This window comes from Macadamia integrifolia, chromosome 5, assembly GCF_013358625.1.
Source record: "Macadamia integrifolia cultivar HAES 741 chromosome 5, SCU_Mint_v3, whole genome shotgun sequence".
Lineage (NCBI taxonomy): Eukaryota > Viridiplantae > Streptophyta > Magnoliopsida > Proteales > Proteaceae > Macadamia > Macadamia integrifolia.
In genome coordinates this window covers 4,861,397-4,878,828 of record NC_056561.1, presented here as the reverse complement: position 1 = coordinate 4,878,828, position 17,432 = coordinate 4,861,397, and the positions used below count along the sequence as shown (strand labels likewise).

The 17,432-nt window shown below is 39.5% G+C and overlaps 1 protein-coding gene across 5 annotated transcripts in view; it reads left to right on the top strand.

The window, feature by feature from the left end:
• LOC122079402 (protein MICRORCHIDIA 2-like) overlaps positions 1 to 17,152 on the top strand; it is a 36,158-nt gene extending 19,006 nt beyond the window's left edge. For 2 of the 5 annotated variants that reach the window (XM_042645836.1, XM_042645837.1), the window contains exons 12-18: positions 2,793 to 2,882; positions 3,035 to 3,086; positions 3,168 to 3,279; positions 11,222 to 11,525; positions 11,896 to 11,984; positions 14,983 to 15,025; positions 15,141 to 15,703. In XM_042645836.1, coding sequence (XP_042501770.1) covers positions 2,793 to 2,882; positions 3,035 to 3,086; positions 3,168 to 3,279; positions 11,222 to 11,525; positions 11,896 to 11,984; positions 14,983 to 15,025; positions 15,141 to 15,257 — 807 coding nt within the window. In that variant the 3' untranslated portion in view covers positions 15,258 to 15,703. Of the gene's footprint in view, positions 1 to 2,792; positions 2,883 to 3,034; positions 3,087 to 3,167; positions 3,280 to 11,221; positions 11,526 to 11,895; positions 11,985 to 14,982; positions 15,026 to 15,140; positions 15,974 to 16,148 lie in introns of those variants that run through there. The other 3 variants (XR_006140430.1, XR_006140429.1, XR_006140431.1) reach the window with 3 other exon arrangements.
• Positions 17,153 to 17,432: the final 280 nt, after the last annotated feature.

Sequence of the window (17,432 nt, the reverse complement as noted above, 5' to 3'; positions counted from 1 at the left end):
TTGCATCATTAGTTGGTTTGATTGAGAAACTTCCTGATGTAGGTTTGGGTTTTAGAAAATAAGGAAAAGAAATGAAGAGAAGAAAAAGAAGAAAAGTTAACGAGAAATAAAGCATATGAGATAGAGAATTAATTGGCTTCTCATTCTCCAAAGTGAAAAGATGACATAATACCCAAAATACCCTCACATGGTGGTGGATGTATAACCCCATGTCCAGCACTTCAGCTTGCTTACAAGTGGAAGTATCTACATCCCCTACTATCCTAAAAGATAACACAATGTCACATTGTCAACAGGGAGATCATGTGGAGTTGTAAGTCATAACTACATAATTACAGTAGTGTCATTTCTAACCATACCAAAAAGTCTGCCTTCTGTTCATTTCTCTGTGAAGAGAGGGAGGTATCTATCCAATCTTCTTTATCCATAGTCCTTCTATTCCTATTAATTGCACTTCAAGAGGGAGCCGATTGCAATCATGTAATCCATGAGAACTTATAGAAGAAATAGTGCTTGTTCCAGCTTTTCTTGCACTCTCCATATACCACCCTGTTGATCACAGGAAGAACCTATAGAAAAAATTGTGCTCGTTCCAGCTTTTCTTGCACCCTCCATACCACCCTGTCAAGATCAAGAATAATTATTATCTCGGGAACAGTTCCAACTGCAATGGCTGGGTTGGGGTGGGGACCCAGAAGAGTCTGAAGATGCAATTAAACCTGGCAGAACTGCCAGTAAGGGATACTTGTGCAGCTACAATCTGTACTAAATGTACCTGAATATTCCAGCTACATAACGGCTCCCTTTTCCTTGGATCATCTTGAATGGTATGAGACGAATCATTGAAATCTACAATTTATATTTGTGTGATGAGTAGCAGAAATATAATTCTTTTGCTAGTGGACAAAACAGAATTCCGGAATCTTCTGTTCCTTTCCATCCAAACATGCTGGATGGTTGAGCTGGCATCTTCGATCCCTTAAAAGTTTTCAGTTAACCCCTGGACCTTTTGATCCCATCTGTTCTTTATGCCTCTGCATATTTGTGAGTTCATAAGAATATTGTGTAGAAACGCAATCCTAAAAGCGATGCAGGAGGTAATGGAAAAGCGAGAACAAACAATGCACATAGGTTTATGAGGTTCGGCAAGATTACCTACGTCATCAATGAGATGAGATTCTACTTCACTATCAATGCATTGTTTGTTCTTGTTTTTCCATTACCTCCAACATCGCTTTTAGGGTACATGGCGGCAGTTGAGGCTGCCAAGGAAGGAGTTTGGTTGGCTAGATTGGTTCGTGAGTTGGGATTGGAGCAATGAGGTATAGTGTTACATTGTGATAGTCAAAGTGCCATACATTTTACAAAGAATGAGGTATTTCATGCGAGGACAAAGCATAGTGATGTTAGGTTTTACAGGATCAAGGAGCTCGTGTCAGAAGGCAGCATTCATTTGAGAAAAATTCATACAGGTCGCAATCTTGCATATATGTTTACCAAGCCAGTTACTACAGAGAAGTTCGAGTCCTTTTTGGACTTGATTAATATTACTCATTGTTGAAGATGAGGGATACACCAAATAGGTGTGGATTCAGAAACCCTATTTGGAATCACTATGGGCCAACAATAGCAAGAGAACACTTAAAACAAAGATTAGTGGAAAAATTGTAAATAACATGAATTTTATAAGGATGGTGGCTGAATTGTAAATAGACTGATATTTATAATAGGATGGAGTAAGTGTTTTGAAAACTGGAGTCACTGATCAGACCAATAGTGCATGGCTCCGTTTACAATCATACTAGCCATTGAAACCACAAGTATTCTTGAAATCATTGAGTGAGTCATTGACCGTCTTAACAGGGTAGTTGAGTTAAACTATCATTGACTCGGTTTATGAATTTAAAAAAAATATATACTTTTCATGTTTCATGATTAGTAGCTCAAACCGGACAGTTGAAGTTGTAGTTGTCACGGCGATCCAAGGCGGTAGAGGGGCGCTTAAGCGACCTAGGGCTGTAGAGGGGTGCCAAAGCGCTAAGGCGACCAAGTGTTATTTTTTATTTCCACTATTTTCTAACATTATTTAGTATGTTACATATGCATATCATAAAAAATCAACATTAAGTCATAAAAATCTAAGAGAAATGTTCTTGTTCTCTAATAAGTTTGCATGGTCAAATGATTTTATTTTTACGCAGGACTTTTTGTATTAGGTACAACACAAAACTAGTTTTCCAACAAATCTAAGATTACTTAAATTAACTTGCAATGATTGTGTTATGTTCCGGTCAAACTTATTTTAAAGTGCACAAATGTTGTTAAAATCACTTGAATGAAAATAATTTTATGGAGAAGATTTATGAAATTTTCAAAATTGAGAAAAGGCCCAAGCATTTGAAAGTTAAAAATTGACTCTACAGCAAAAAATCCAGTTTTTGTTCTTGGATAGGGGGGTTGACTTTTTATCTTTTTGGAATTTGATTTTTGAACTGTTTTATTGGATTCAAATATAGGGTATATGTATTTGCTTATAATAGATGACCTTTACAATTTTATGTATGGTTCCCCTTCTTTTGAAGTTGCATGTATAGTATGCACATTATATCAAAGTTGCTTGGCCTTTTCGAGGGGTTGGCGTTCACTTTGTTTTTTTGTTGGCGTTCACTTTGTTTTTTTTTTTTTTTTTTTTTTTTGTTTTTTTTTTTTTAAGTCTTTATATGGTTGAGGTGCCATTTCTCTCTCCTTGATATTTTTGCACACTGCAAAATCTTATGTCATGTCTGCTTTAGGTTTTAGTGGAGACAACTATTGGGTTTATGAAAGAGGCTCCTCTACCGATATCTGGGTTCAACGTCTACCATAAAAATCGTCTCATCAGGGTATGCTCCATTAGTGATTAAAATTATGATATTTATCATTGTCTTTCTGCTGGGTTTGTTTTCTTGTGACTTAATGGATGACATCAATCTTTCAAATTTTTGGCATGTTGTTCAAATAATTTTGGTAATGTTGTAACTTTCTCTTCTTTCAGCCCTTCTGGAAAGTAACTAGTGATGGTGGTTCCATGGGATTGGGTGTTATTGGTATGCGCTAGCTGCTACAGTTCTATTGTCAAATATTTCCAATAAATGCCTATATTTATTTGTTCACTTATATGTTGCCAGGGGTTCTTGAAGCCAATTTTATTGAACCAGCACATGACAAGCAAGATTTTGAAAGAACATCTCTGTTTATTCGGCTGGAAATGAAGCTTAAACAAATAATAACCGAATACTGGTTTGCCTCCTCTTTATAACTTGTTCTCTTATTTTGTGGAGGTTTCTTATTGTGATCATTTGATGTGAGGTATTTGTATTGAGATATCATTTATTCAGTTCTTTATAAGAGGATGATCATGAGGTAGGTATATATTCCGTGGCAGATATGCCTGTGGGAGCTAGGACTCCATGTAGTCAGTAATTGAAATTCTAAGGGAGCTCTATTCCATTTCCTTGAGTTTGATGGTGTTTAGTCACCCTATCTGTCTTCTTTTTTACTTTCTTATGGTTTGCTGCTAAGAATAAGGCTGCAAACCATTGTTTTGGAAGCCAGACCATTCAGCTGGCCAGGTCTGTTTGGTCTTGATCCAATGTGCATAAGGAACCGGACAGGATCATTCAAACTGTGCAATTTTGTGGTGAACTGCCTGAGTTGGATTGTTGAAATGTTCTATACCCAGATTAGGTCATGATAACCACTGTCTGATTACTTGAAATTTTTAGAGAAAAGAAAAGATAATTTTTGGTTTTCCCTGCATAGTTAATAGGCTATCTGGTAGCTCCTGAATAGGTATTAGTTGGTCTCTCATTAAGGTAACTACATATTCAAAGTTTTGAAAGCTTACCTTTATTAAAAAGGAAACAAATTTCCAGGTCCAGATGGGTTCAGTATGGGCTTCTTCATCTTAGCATGTGAAATCATCGAAGTGGCCCTCATTAAGGCCATTCAGAACTTCTTCTTCAACCCTAGTCAAATCAAAGAGGTTAATTACACCTTCCCTGCCTCATCCCCAAGAAAGAAGGAGCTTCTTCCATGGGGGGGGGGACTTTAGGCCTATATCTCTATGCAACCTGATCTTTTAAGTTTACAGTCAAAGTTCTTGCCAACAAGCTCAAGTTGGTTGTTGACTCCCTTGTTAGCCAGTCTGCATTCATCCCTAGAAGAAGTATTTCAGATAATATCCTCATTTGTAATGAGATTGTTAGAGGTTTTGATAGATAAAATGTCAAAACCATTCCTCTGTTGCTCTTATGAATGGTGACATTTTTAAAGATTTTTACTCAAGGTGTGACTTCATCTCAAACATCTTTGTCAAGATGGGCTTCCCCCCTTCGTCAATTGGATTTATCATTGTATTTGTTCTGTCCAATTGTCTATTTTCATCAACGGTAACCAGGCTGGCTACTTTGCCTCCACTGTTGATACTCGCCAGGGTTGGCGCAAGCCGCCCTCTCTTGTTATATCTTCTCAAAAGCGAACCTACTCTTTATTGAGTCTATTATGGACCGCTTGACCATTTTTAAAACCTTCTCAAGTCTGCGCATTAACCTTAAAAAATCTCTCTTGTTTGTGTATGGTGTTTCTGAGGCTTTCAAGCTTTGTTTGCGTGAGAAAACCGGGTTTTCTTTAGTCTGACTTCCGGTTAAGTATCTTTCGGCTGCCTTTGATCCGCTTTAGGTTGACATTCACCATTGCTCCACTATCCTAAACCACATGGGCAAAAGAATCCAACTTTGAAAGGGCAAGCTACATCTATTGGTCAGGTATTTATGGGCTCCCCAAAACTTGCATTCAGAAACTTGACTCGTTGATGTGTGCCTTCCTCTGGAGAGGCTTAGATTGTGCTAAGTTCCTTCATGCCACTAGTTGGGCTTTTGTTTGTCTGCCCAAGGAGGAGGGGGGTCTCGGTATTAGAAGAATAAGAGATGTCAACTCTTCAGGTATCACCAAGTTTGATGTAGATGGTCTGAACCACCCAAAGAACCAACCGAGATCTGGCCTATTCTGGGCCAACCTTGGGCCTGCTTGTGAACCAGATTTCCAGGCCTTTAGGGGTCATTGAACCAGTTGCTATGCAGCCCCAGCTGGAGCCTCTAGAAGTTTCCTTGTTTGGCCCTATCGATCCAGCTGTGCAGCACTCCAGGTTTCCATTCTTGGACTCCTCCACAGCAAGGTATTCTTCCCCATCAAGCAATAGGTTCTCAGCCAAGATTTAGACAGTTGTTCGGTTTCCTTGCTCAGCAGCCAACCCATCTTCCTGTCGATCACATATTTGATCTCCAAGTTTTGTCTTCAAAAGAATCTTCTAGAAGGATCTATACTGCTGTCCCTTATTCAGCTTCAAGAGAAGAGCTCCATCAGCCATCGAATTGGCCCAACTAGCATAGGATTTAGTTTACTGTTTTGGATTGTCTAGTTAGTCAAGGTAGTTTCCTATTTTGTAACTTAGGCTAGTTTTCTTTTGAGTTTAGTTGTTAGTTTTTAACTTATTCTTACTTGGTTAGCGAGTTAGGAAGTTTATTTCCAGCTTTAGTTTCCTTTTTTAAATTCACTCATGTAAGCCTATAAAGGGGCTACCATCGATTGTAATCAGTTAGACAAGTTTTAAATAATGAAATTGAGTTTTCACTCGTGGTTGAGATTGCTGTTACCTTGAGGGGTGAGATACCCATTCGTTACTTCTTCTCCCCCCTTCTCAACCCCTCCATCGACTCTCTTTCTTTTCTCTTTTATTTCCTATTGTTGTGAGTTAGTTAGTGTTTTAGAAGACTTATTGAAGCTAGAAGATTAGTAATCTACAAGGAACAAGAGCAGGAACCAACCTACCAGATCGGCCTCAAGCTTTCAGGGTTTTGAGGGTGGATTGACCAAGCCAGATCTCCACCCTCTGAACCCCAATCAGCCACATATTTTGGGGGGTTTGATCAGCAACACAGGAGGAGCTATTGACCACATCAGAGCTCCCTACAGGCAGCTGTAGGCTTCCCCAATTCTGCCCAGGTTTGGACTCTCTCGCTCTAAGCCTGTAAGTCTGATTTTAGATTTCCCTATAGATAGGTGAGTTGTTAGTTGGAGTTTTGGGATCCTAACTGAGGTTGGGTAGTTCTTACTAGCCTTACATCAAAGTTGATTTGGAAGATTCTAGAAAAGAAGACAAGCATCTGTGGGTCGATTGGATTTATTCTAGGCTCCTTTGATACGACTCTTTGAGGGGAAGATTCTAAAACAGAAAATTGTTACTTCCGGGGCTATTAAGACCCTGATTGATGATGGTTCTTATACCCGCCTTTGGTTGGACCATTGGCACCCTCAGGGTATTCTTATTCGCCTCTGTTGCCAACAGAATCAAGTACAACTTGGGGTTCGACAAAAAGGCTTTGGTCCAAGATATTCTTTTGAGACCTTCCTCCTCCCCTACTCTTTTGGAAATCTAGGAGGGCTCTTCCTTCCATCAATAGAAGGCCTGGTGATAGTGGTCATCTTGTTACTTGGCCCCTTCCTCTTTGGGCCTTTTCAGTTCTTCCTTAGCTTGGGACCTCATCTGGGCAAAGGATCCCAAGGATCTCGTGGTTCAAGATTGTTTGGTTCAAAAGTCACATTCCCCGTCACAGCTTCATGGTCTGGTGTGCTCTCTCCCACCGCAAGCCTTCCATATTTAGAGTTGGATTCCAGCCTCTCCCAAGGATTAAAATATCGGTATCGATCGCCGTATTAATCAGGTCATTTTAAGAGAGCTATGAGAGATACGCTAAAGATATACATAAATGGACAGGATACATATGTAAATACACTTTTGCATAAAAGAAAGAGTTTAAATAAGCAACATATAGCATTTATCATGCATAAACACTAATATTGAGAACGCCGTCTAGAGAGACAAGTTCATTCAATTGAAACTGTTATAGAGGGTGAGGCTTTTTACATGTAGTCTATTGCCATTGGCATTAGTCCCATGAAGAGTGTCGGGCTGGTTCAAATTCATTGCTGGGAGGTTCTTCAAGATTAGGAGTGGCTAGGATGATGTTGTGCACTTTCTAAACATATGCACAATAAGCGTACCGTGGGGGTTGCAAAGGGTCAAGAGCCCGATTTTTTTTGGGAATTGTTTATTGGAGATATTTTTGTACTTTCTGGGATTAGGGTTAATCTATGTAATGTGCGAGACTATATATAAGGGATTATCTACAAAGGAGGTGTGTTGTGAGGGTTTTGAGATTCTGGTTGCATGAAATGAATTCTGCCCCTTTTGAGAAATCTGATTTTTTTTCAAGAGAAAAGGAGCCAAAAAGTCGCCTCTGCACTTCTGGTTTCATATCTGAGAACTGAACTGAGTTCTGCCCCCATTTTAAGAGACGTTTCAACCTGTATCATATGATATCGGTTCCCATTGAACCATATCATATGATACGTACTGATGCATTTAGATTTTTAATTGTATCGACATGTATTGGTACATATCGTACCGTATCATACCCATTGATACAGTTCAATGCCCAAAATTTTGAAAAAGGTCATGTATCTTATCGGTATGTATCATATCGATATCAACCCGATACCGATATGTAGCTGCCGATACGATACGATACGATACGATACACCCCGATACTTTAAACCATGGCCTCTCCTAACTTTTGCCTTTGTTGGAATGATTGGGAAGATGTAGTAATGTAGTAGAGTACAAGAAATAACCTCCACAGTTTATAACTTCAAACAAGACAAATATGACCAGGAAACAAAGAAATAAGACCTTCAAATAAACCCCCAAGGATACAATACCAATATAGGAGCAAAACCAGCCCAATACCCAACTCGATAGGAGAGAGAAAGACCTTCTATAGAGCTGGAGAGAGAGAGGTGCGGTCAGGTTTGTAGGGCTCCAAGTGAGCTGCAAATTTGGTCTATTGTAGGGCCCAAGGAGGGTACAAAAACCCCCAAATATGAAGTGCTTTTGATCGCTGGTTTGAGAGTTATGCGCTTTTTGATTTCAGACCTAGGAGAGAGAATGATAAGGATTTTACAGGAACAGAGATATTGCACAGATCCAACCAGGGAGGGAGAGAAATCACTTAAAAAAAGGGGAGGGGAAGAATCACTCACAACCCTAAGGCTCTCAAACACCAACTCAATTCATCATTCTTCGAATCTGAAATTATGAGTACATAGGCTCCTCTATTTAAAGAGGGTAGAATAGCAATCCTATCATAAGTAGGAGCTAGTTTACAAATAGGACTAGACACTCCTAGCAGGATTTGGACTCATGATAGGACTAGGACTAGGACTATAACTCCAACATGAAGTAGGTAACTAACTAACCTAAATTGACTAAGAACTGAAATAACAAAGAAAATAGACTCAAAACAGAACTCTAACTAAACTAATGAATTAAATCATGTTTTCCTACTTTTTACCCATATTTTAGGCCCATTAAAGTGGTCCGTTACAAAGAAAACCCAACACATACATAACCCAACCCAAGGTTTATTTGCAATAAAATAAGCCCATTAAGTGACTTATCTACATCATGTAGATCACCTCTTTTTTGATTGCCTGTTCTCCTCAGCTCTTTGGAAAGGCCTTCTTGCCAAATGCTGGCCAAGGAGGAGGATTCTGCCCCTTTGCAAGGAGGAATGGAACTTTGGGTAGACATGCCCTGAGGCGTACCACGTCATACATTTTTGTTTGTCTTGAGCTCAACCTTTACCTTTATACATTTAAACGTATCCCTATAAATTACATAAAGCTTACAAATTTCTAGGAACTGAACTTATAGATCCCTACGAGTTATAAAAACAAACATATTGGATGCCTCTAAAGTCCTATTTTTAGATTCATGTTATAGGTTAGAGAAGGGTAAACTTGTCTTGGATTGGGCATAGGTCTATCTGTATTCAAATTCAACCAAGTTTAATATTGAATATGAAATAACTGAATTGGTTGGCAAAAGGTCAGAGGCAGTAGTGGTTTGGTAGGTCGATTCAGATGGGAAGCAGTTTAGCCCGCTCCATCTCCGATACCATATTTTAATTCCTTGCATATGTCCATCTGGTAAGTTTTAGCACAAGTGAATTCTCCAATGTGGAGATATAAAGCTTTGGTCATGGGTTGAAAATCATGTTTTGGCTGTCTGAGAGCATTTAAACCATTGAAAACAAAAAGGGTAAAAGCTAAAAAATGACAGGTATATGGTTGAGATGGAACCCAAATTTGATACATGGCTAGTCTATGGAGTTTATTACCTGTCCAAAGGTCGGTTTCTGAGACTTATCCTTCCATATAGCACCATCCTCATTGTTCTTTGAAAAAAAGAAATGTCCTTGGCTTATGACATATTATTTAGAGAGGGTCATTAAGTACTTTCACTTCACCTTCTTCTTCAGCTCTCTTGTCAATTCTTCCGTCCATATTTCAACACTCTTCGGTAGTCCTACAATGAACTGCAATGCCATGGTTGCAGATGGAAATGATACCAATAAGATGCCACCAACACTCATGAGCGTTGCCCTCTCCATGTTGAATCTTCATCTCCCCATTGGTCCTAGAAAATCGGCAACTCCAGTTGGATCTTTTATCAAGTACTTAGAAATTAGTTGAAATAGTAGTTAGTGAAAGTGAAACACCTTGTTCAACCTCACTGATGTGTTGTTACTCTTTAAGAGCTTTGCTGGCTATCACTGTGAGGTCCTTGGACAGAGATAGCCCAACCTTCTCCTGCCGATCCTCTGCATCATATATAATCTCTGGCAGACCAGTTGTTGTTGGTATGAACCAATTTTGACCAGCCTTTAATTGGCACACCGTGCTTGCTTCTACATCCTGACAGAAGGATACCTGAGTGCCTGCATGGAAGAAGCAGTTTGGGAGCAGCAGCCCCACACTATAACCCATTGTATTTGTTCACCATTGTTTCCGAAAAAAGCAAGTGGGAGACAACAAGCTAAGAGATCGAAACTTGAGGTGTGGAAATTCCAAGTTGACAAGAACTGACAAAGCTGCAACGTTTCACTTATTTCTGCTGGCCTCATTTAAGCTCCCATCCTTAGTCCAGGAGATTGTCCCACCTGGCCTCTTCATTGCCTAGTTAAGAGAGGCTCTTGTCGCTTCCATCCCATCCTGTCTGATGTATCAGGGATTCTCCTGGGCTTCTTGTAGTCTTTCTCCCTTGCCCATGCAGAGTGTTTCGTTCTCCCCTCAGGCTCCAACAAGCTTTCTTCTGCTGCCTCGGAGGATGGTTTTGGCATTTGTTAGGGGATGGTTATCTGTGGTCTTGACTTTTGCAGTGTCTTTTTGTTGTGTTGATAGGCAAGTCTGTAGTTATTGCAGCTATCCTCATTTTCTGGTTTGAGTGCTTTCTCTCGAGATGATCTGCTTTGTTTGGTTTTAGGTCTCCTTATTATTGGTTATTAGATTTTTGTTAGCTGTGGCCCGCTCTTGTTTCGTTGTCTGTTGCTCTTTGGGGTCTTTGGCTTTAATACCCATTTAGTTGGGATAAGGCTTAGATGTTATTGTTGTTGTTGTATGATATAATTATGCAAGTAATAACCTAATATGAGAAAATCAACATATAACAAAAAAAAGGATGTAATATAAGCATATTCATTGGGAAAAAAAAAACATTAAACACAAAAATTCGTGAAGTGTCAACAAGGTGTGCTGTTGCCTTGGGCCTAAGATTAAAGCGTGGACGCCTAGTCGGATGCCTTGACAACTATGTTTTCTACTACTCTCTGGTCATGTTGTCCACACCAGCATCTGCTCATGTGGCAAGTTTCATCCCGAATAATATTGCACCACTGGGAAGTAAAGCTTTGAGAAAAGTTATAAAAAGATAAAAAAATTCTGTAAACAGTTGGATTTTCCAAAATATAATGGAATAGTTCAATAACTGGTGGGCATACATTGAGATGAAGCATGAAGTCGATAGATGGCTAATCCAGCCCCTAACCTATTTATCCAATTATGAGAACAGCCAAATCAGCTATCCTTGTAGCAGCAAACGATAGCCTGTGGTGAGAAGCTATCTCTGAGGGCCATGGAGAGATCCTTTTTGTGTATAGCAGGTTAATATGACCAGTTTTCAACAAGAAACAATGAATGCCTGATTCTAATGTTTTACAGAGAATTTTGTTAATGATTCGACTGGAATTTTATGTCTTACTGGAATTTGTAATGGAGAATGCAGGACAAAACACTGTCACTTGATAGGATATCAGACTCCAGGCTCTGCTTATCGTACTCGCAGAGAATGTTCTGCTGATCAGCCATCTGTTAGAGTTCCCACTAATCCACAGAAGGAATTTCCTGCTGATCGTCATGTCATTGGTAGTTCAGCTAATGCTCAAAAGGAAATGCATACAGATCCACCTGTCATTGACCTTGCTGCTAACATGAGGCAAGAATTGAACAATTCACCATCTGGTACTTGTCTCACTTCTAATGTTCAGGAAGGAATGCCTACTGTTCAACCTGTTACTGGTCTCACAGCTGTAAGTTGATTTTGAATCTTTGTTCCTAGTATATCTGCTAATTTTCATGAAGAACATCTCAGAAACAGTGCCTGTTTAGGTTGGTCAGATGCAAGATAATATGGTTTGTTTCAGATTTAATTGGTAGAAATGGACTCCTAGAACGGACTCCTATGCAAACTGACCTGGGGTTATGTTTTTTGTTTATGCTTGTATGCAAATGTATCATGTATGTAGACATTGTATTTATGTATACGGGATGGTGTATCTCCATGCGGTTGTCACTGGAAGCCTGCTACATGCATCTATTCTAGCGCATAACCGTTATTTAGCTGTGGTCTTTTATCAAATAATTAATAGTTTCACATAGTTCATTTTTTTTATCATGCAGGGCTCCCCTAACAGAATGGCATCTTTAGATAATTCAGCAACCCCATTAGTTGATCAGATATGTGAAGAGAACATACAATTATTTTTGAGGTAACCAACATCCAGTTCTCTTTTTTCGAAGTATTTTCAAATCAATAATGGTAAATTGTATACAAAGAAACCAGAATATGAAACAAACCAACTGAAGAAGGAACTGGTTGACAAAATGGTACCCTCATGAAAATGGGGAAACAACCTGACATATTCCCACTCCAAAAAGTGTGCAACCTCCCGAGCTCTAGTAGACTTTTCTACCCCTGAAGAACTCTAGAAAACTAAGTACAATCACCCTAGAACTATTCCTGAAAACATTTTCAATTCCAGAAAACTGTGAGTTACTCAAAGAGGCCACTCGTGGGAAGGTGAAGATAATTCTGATCATTCTATGCAGCCTCTTGGCTATTTTAAGCCAGAGTCCTTTCGGCCAGAAAAAATGGTCTAGCGATGTTTTCTTCATGGGCCAATGGAGCTCTCAACAATGTTCTGCATTTGATACATTTAAAGAAACTTGGGCTTCAAAGCTGTTGCCTTCGTGGAGTCTGCACCTCACTCAAAGAGGCCACTTGTGGGAAGGTGAAGGTAATTTTGATTATTCTATGAAGTCTCGGGACTTTTTTTAGGGATAATACTTACAATGGTTGCCTGATCTCAAAGATTCATAGCCGATGCCAGAGTCTTTTGGTCCAGAAAAAATGGTCTAGTGAGGTGTATTCCCCCTTTCTCCCAATTTCCTTACGCTATCCCTATTTTGGGTGAAACTCTTTTCCAAGAAAATGGTTTGCCTTTTCATAAGGGAAGCTCTTTGATTCTGCCATTAAGTAACTCTCTCCCTATCTCTATGTTAAAATATACTTTTATCAGGCGATGGTCAGCGAGGCCAGTAGGGTGGCTAGCGGTGATCAACTTAGCCAGCAGGGGTGGCCAAACAAATGTCAAGTGATCTGGAATCCCAGTATATTAGGGGTAAGACTGCATTTATTTGCCCCTCCCAGACCCTGCAGTAGTGGGAGCCTCATGCACTGGGGTGCTCTTTTTCTTAAAATGCATGTCAGGCAACTTCTGTATCTTCACGTCTCTGACTCTTTCCTCACCAGTACTCACTGTTGCACTCACTAAAGCTCTCTCTCTCTCTCTCTCTCTCTTCCGGTCCTCTTTACATAAGACTGCCAGTGGTGGGGTTCCTGTTAATGGAAGTGGGAGAGCTACAGTTAGGTCCACCAACTCCTCTCCGCTCCCCTCCCCTATCATCTCTTCTCTCCTAAAAGATTGTGGACAATACGTCTTCCTGTCTTTTGCAGTCCCTCCAGATGCTGGACGGAAAAATATCCCACTCTCTCTCTCTCTCTCTCTCTCTCTCCCCTCTTCCCTTGTGAATGCAAATATGTATTACGCATATCTCCTATGATTCATAATTTCCTACTCTCTTCATCTTCATGATTATCTTCTCGCTGTGATTATGTATCTAATCAGCTCTTCTTCGCCAGTTACTACTAAACTTGAATTGTCAAAATCGAGAGCATTGTCACCATTCTTGACATCAATCAGTCGGAGGGAGTGTTGCAGGTATAGTGGTATACTACTGTTTTCAGTGTTTGGATAATGAGATTGTCCGTAATTCAGTGTTTGAAATCAAGATTGTTGCAGGCCAAACCTCTGGTAACTGTGTGTGTGTGTGAGTGTTTGGTGCTCTTTGCTACTAAGTGTGTTCGGATTGCTTTTCTTTGGAGAAATGCTTGCGAGCTACGGCCTATTTGCGATCTGGTCTGCACTCCACCTTGAAATCCCCAATCTCTCCAATCCACTTTAACTGCCGTACTAGTTGGCATTTGTGTCCAAAATACCAAAAGGGAAAGAGAACGACCAACAGAGGGAATGAAAGAACGGATCAAAGTTAGGGCAGAGCAATCGACCGGCAGCAGTGGTTGTTTCAACTTTGGAACTTCACTGCTGTGCCACCGGAGATGGTGGTGCCAATGCCGGCTGTAGTGATTGCTTCACAGCTTTGGACAGCAATGAACATAGCCATTGCTGTGGAACCGGGGATATTTAAAGAGAGATTCTCTTGGGTAGTCTGGTTGTTAGTGGCTGGGGAATTCTGAAGTCCATTTTGCTTTGAGAATTTGTGTTAGAGCAATGAACGTAGCTATTGCTGTGGAGCCGGGAATTTTCACCGACAACAGCTGTGACATGAAAAGCGCCATCATCACCAAGACTGTAATGGCTGGTTTCCAGAGTTCAGAGTCTTGAATGGGGACACAGGTAAGGGGAGAGAAGTGATCAGACTCTGAGTTCATGTGACTTGGGTATAAACACCGAGTCACTAGTGACTTGGACAAACTCGGACCATAATTTTTACCTGGTTTGCCCATTTTTTGACTTGTCTCGGCGATTCAACCAATTCAAATAGTAAGAACTATACTTTTTAATATTTTCATTTTCTTCCAGTATTTCGTAAAACTTAAAGGGTAGATAGTAGTTCATGATAGCCCTTGATAACATCAATTGTAGCTGCTTTCCCTCCCCCCCCCTTTTTATTGGTGGGGATCTGGGTTCGTGTCTATCAGAGTTGGAGCTTTTGGCCACTGATGACCTCTTTCTGCCATGTGGTGGAATGTGATAGTCCTTTCTATTTCCTTTATTTTTGTTGTGCCTAACATATCTTCTTCCTCATCTATATCCTCTACCTCCTGCTCTATCTTTCAACCTTCTATTAGAATTCAACCCTGTAACACTTTGTTTTAATCTTAATGATTCCAATAATGGGATGTCCAAATTTTGGGGCATTTATCAAAGATGATCTATACATGGTTGTATTTATTTTCTTTATTTAACTTCCTGGGGAATGTGATGGAGTCCACCCAACACCATGCTTATACACAAAATCAACAATTAAAATCTTGATAACTTGCAAATTGGAAAATTTTAGGAGAACCTACTGTACTGCCAAGACTTATGAGAAGGGGGGGGGGTTATTGATAGGGCAAGTGTTGTTTGTCATAGTTGCTGTACTTTATTGTTGATATAAACCAAAGGAAACCTTCTTGAACAGGTGTGAAGAGCACATAGAGAAGGAGAGTGATTTAAAACAGACGGTATGGAAAATGATGCTTCTGTGAGCTTATTCACAGTATTTTCCGTTAATTGGAATGCATATTTTTCAAGTACTAAGCAGTTAATATCTGCCTTCATCTTCCTGCATTTTTCCAGATCGCAGAACTAGAGAGGGAATTGGAAGAAACTAGAAGAAAATGTGCTCAACTTTCTTCACATTTAGAAAGTCAAAGGAAGCAAAAGCTTATGAAGCTACGAACTAATGAGATTTGATACCACAGGTTAATCTTCTGAGAGGATAGATCAGTATGGCATGACCTGAAGAAAGTTCATTATTGTATCAGCTGCAGAAGTCTACGCTGCCTTCTAAATTTGTAAGATAGAGCGGGTTGGAAGGTAGCAGTTATTGGTTTATATGTGAAGTGTCTGCAATTTCCTTCGTCTCTATGGCAATCTGTAAGTATCGACGACTTTGTTTTTCCTGTATCATATTCTTGTAGGTCCGTGGTCATGCATCCGCAATCCATTAGTTTTTGAACCGGGTTGGTGTAATTGAAAGGTTGACACCCAGAGGTTTGGATATGCAGGTGCTGAACTTTCTTCAGGTATTTTGTTTAGCCCAAGTTCTCCCATGGTGACCAAACTTCTTGCCTTGGATTTTTGTATGCGGAATTTCAATCGTGGGAACAATTCTACTGGGTGGCATTCCCAGAACAGCATCTCTTGGCAGTGTCTGGTATTGCTGTCGGATTAAACCCCTAAAACATTAGACCGAGTAACCTTTCACCGAAGGAACCCTTCATCATGGGTATTGGTACCATTGGATACCCAAGGAGAGGGATAATTTCAACCCTAAACAATAGGGGGGTGGAAGCTTGTGATGATACTATAGTCCCATCGCATGGTCACACCACCAATGGTGAGGGGATTCATCTCCCACGAAGGAAAACTTTTGCCTCAAAATTAGGATAAAAATACAAAACGAAAAAGAAATGGGGAATATGTAGTAAATGCTAAAAAAATTTCTGAGATTGGCATAGTCTTTTCTCCCCACTTAGCATGGAAGTGGGTGTTATTAAGGGTATTTTTGTGTTACAATAATTTCTCCGTTTTTTTTTTCTCAAATAATATCCACTTAGTCTAGCCTCTCGTGTTAAGTTTCAGGTCAAGTGGAGTTGGCCAAGTGGAAATATTTAGTTTTGAAAATCCAAGTCTATGGTAGGGAACGCTAAAGTTGGGTGAGTACAATATTAAAAGGGCAGCATATGGTATATGATCGAATTTGATTATGAGATTTGATACATTGCTAAGCCATATCGTCCTTTTCTACCCAAACGAAAGTCATTCCTTGGATATCCAATAGTGTGAATGCTTAATGCATCATTCCATGTGCCAGAATTAGGTGGTCGTTCAGAGCTTCATCTTTTGAATTCAAATGAGTATAAGTTTTGCTTGTCTTTGGTGGAATATTTTAATCACAAGGGTTTGTGACTTTTTCAAACCTCGTTAGACACCCATTTTGTCACAAGTATAGATGACATGTCCATTTTGACCGTTGGATAGAGAACATATTCTAGACTAATCATGTGTAAAATTTCAGAATATTCAATCGAATATCCTCGTATATTGACATGCATCTTGTGTATGTTCATGCATGTGTACCAGTATTCTAGTCATTATTATGCACTTTCACTAACTTGAGTAGGAATAAACGATTTAGATAGGAATACCAACAAAAATTGGGTTGCTTGGATTTGTCTTTTTGAGACTTTTTGAAAATGGCACAAATTGTTGTGACATTAATCACCCTTATTTTAGTATCTATTACAATACTAGGAACTAGGAAGGACACCCATGCGAGACTAGCAGAGTGGCACCCTTGATCTTTTATAATTTTTAAGGGAAAAAGATTGTTACACTGCTAGTGGTCAATTTCCTGATCACATAAATTTTTTTTTCACTTTTCTATTGAAAATGTGGGTCTAAGTAGATCAAAACACATATTGATGTACTGTGCAGATTCATCCCAAGATTGACAGGGTGGGAAACCCTCTATTTTATGGTTGTAAAATTTTGCCATTTGGTAGAATAATGATGTGGTTAGTCGGGCGTTGGATGGATATGATCTTGGTAGGTGAATTGTCAAATTTGAGGCTCAAATTTAATCATATAATGCACTATCTATCAACATACTGCATGCGTATGGTACTCACTACTATCATCTCTACCATGGTTGTGCATTTTCTTTATCACCCGAAAAAAAAAAAAAAGCGCCACAGCGTTGTGGATTTTCAAAGTTCTAGTTTGCATTGACAAATTTGATTAAGACTAAAACTTGATATGTGTATGATGGAATTACCTACCCACAAAATTCTCTCTTGGAATGCATTTGGCTCTGTTTGGTTGCAAGGGAAATTAAGGGAAGGGAAGGGAAGTGAAATTTTCAAA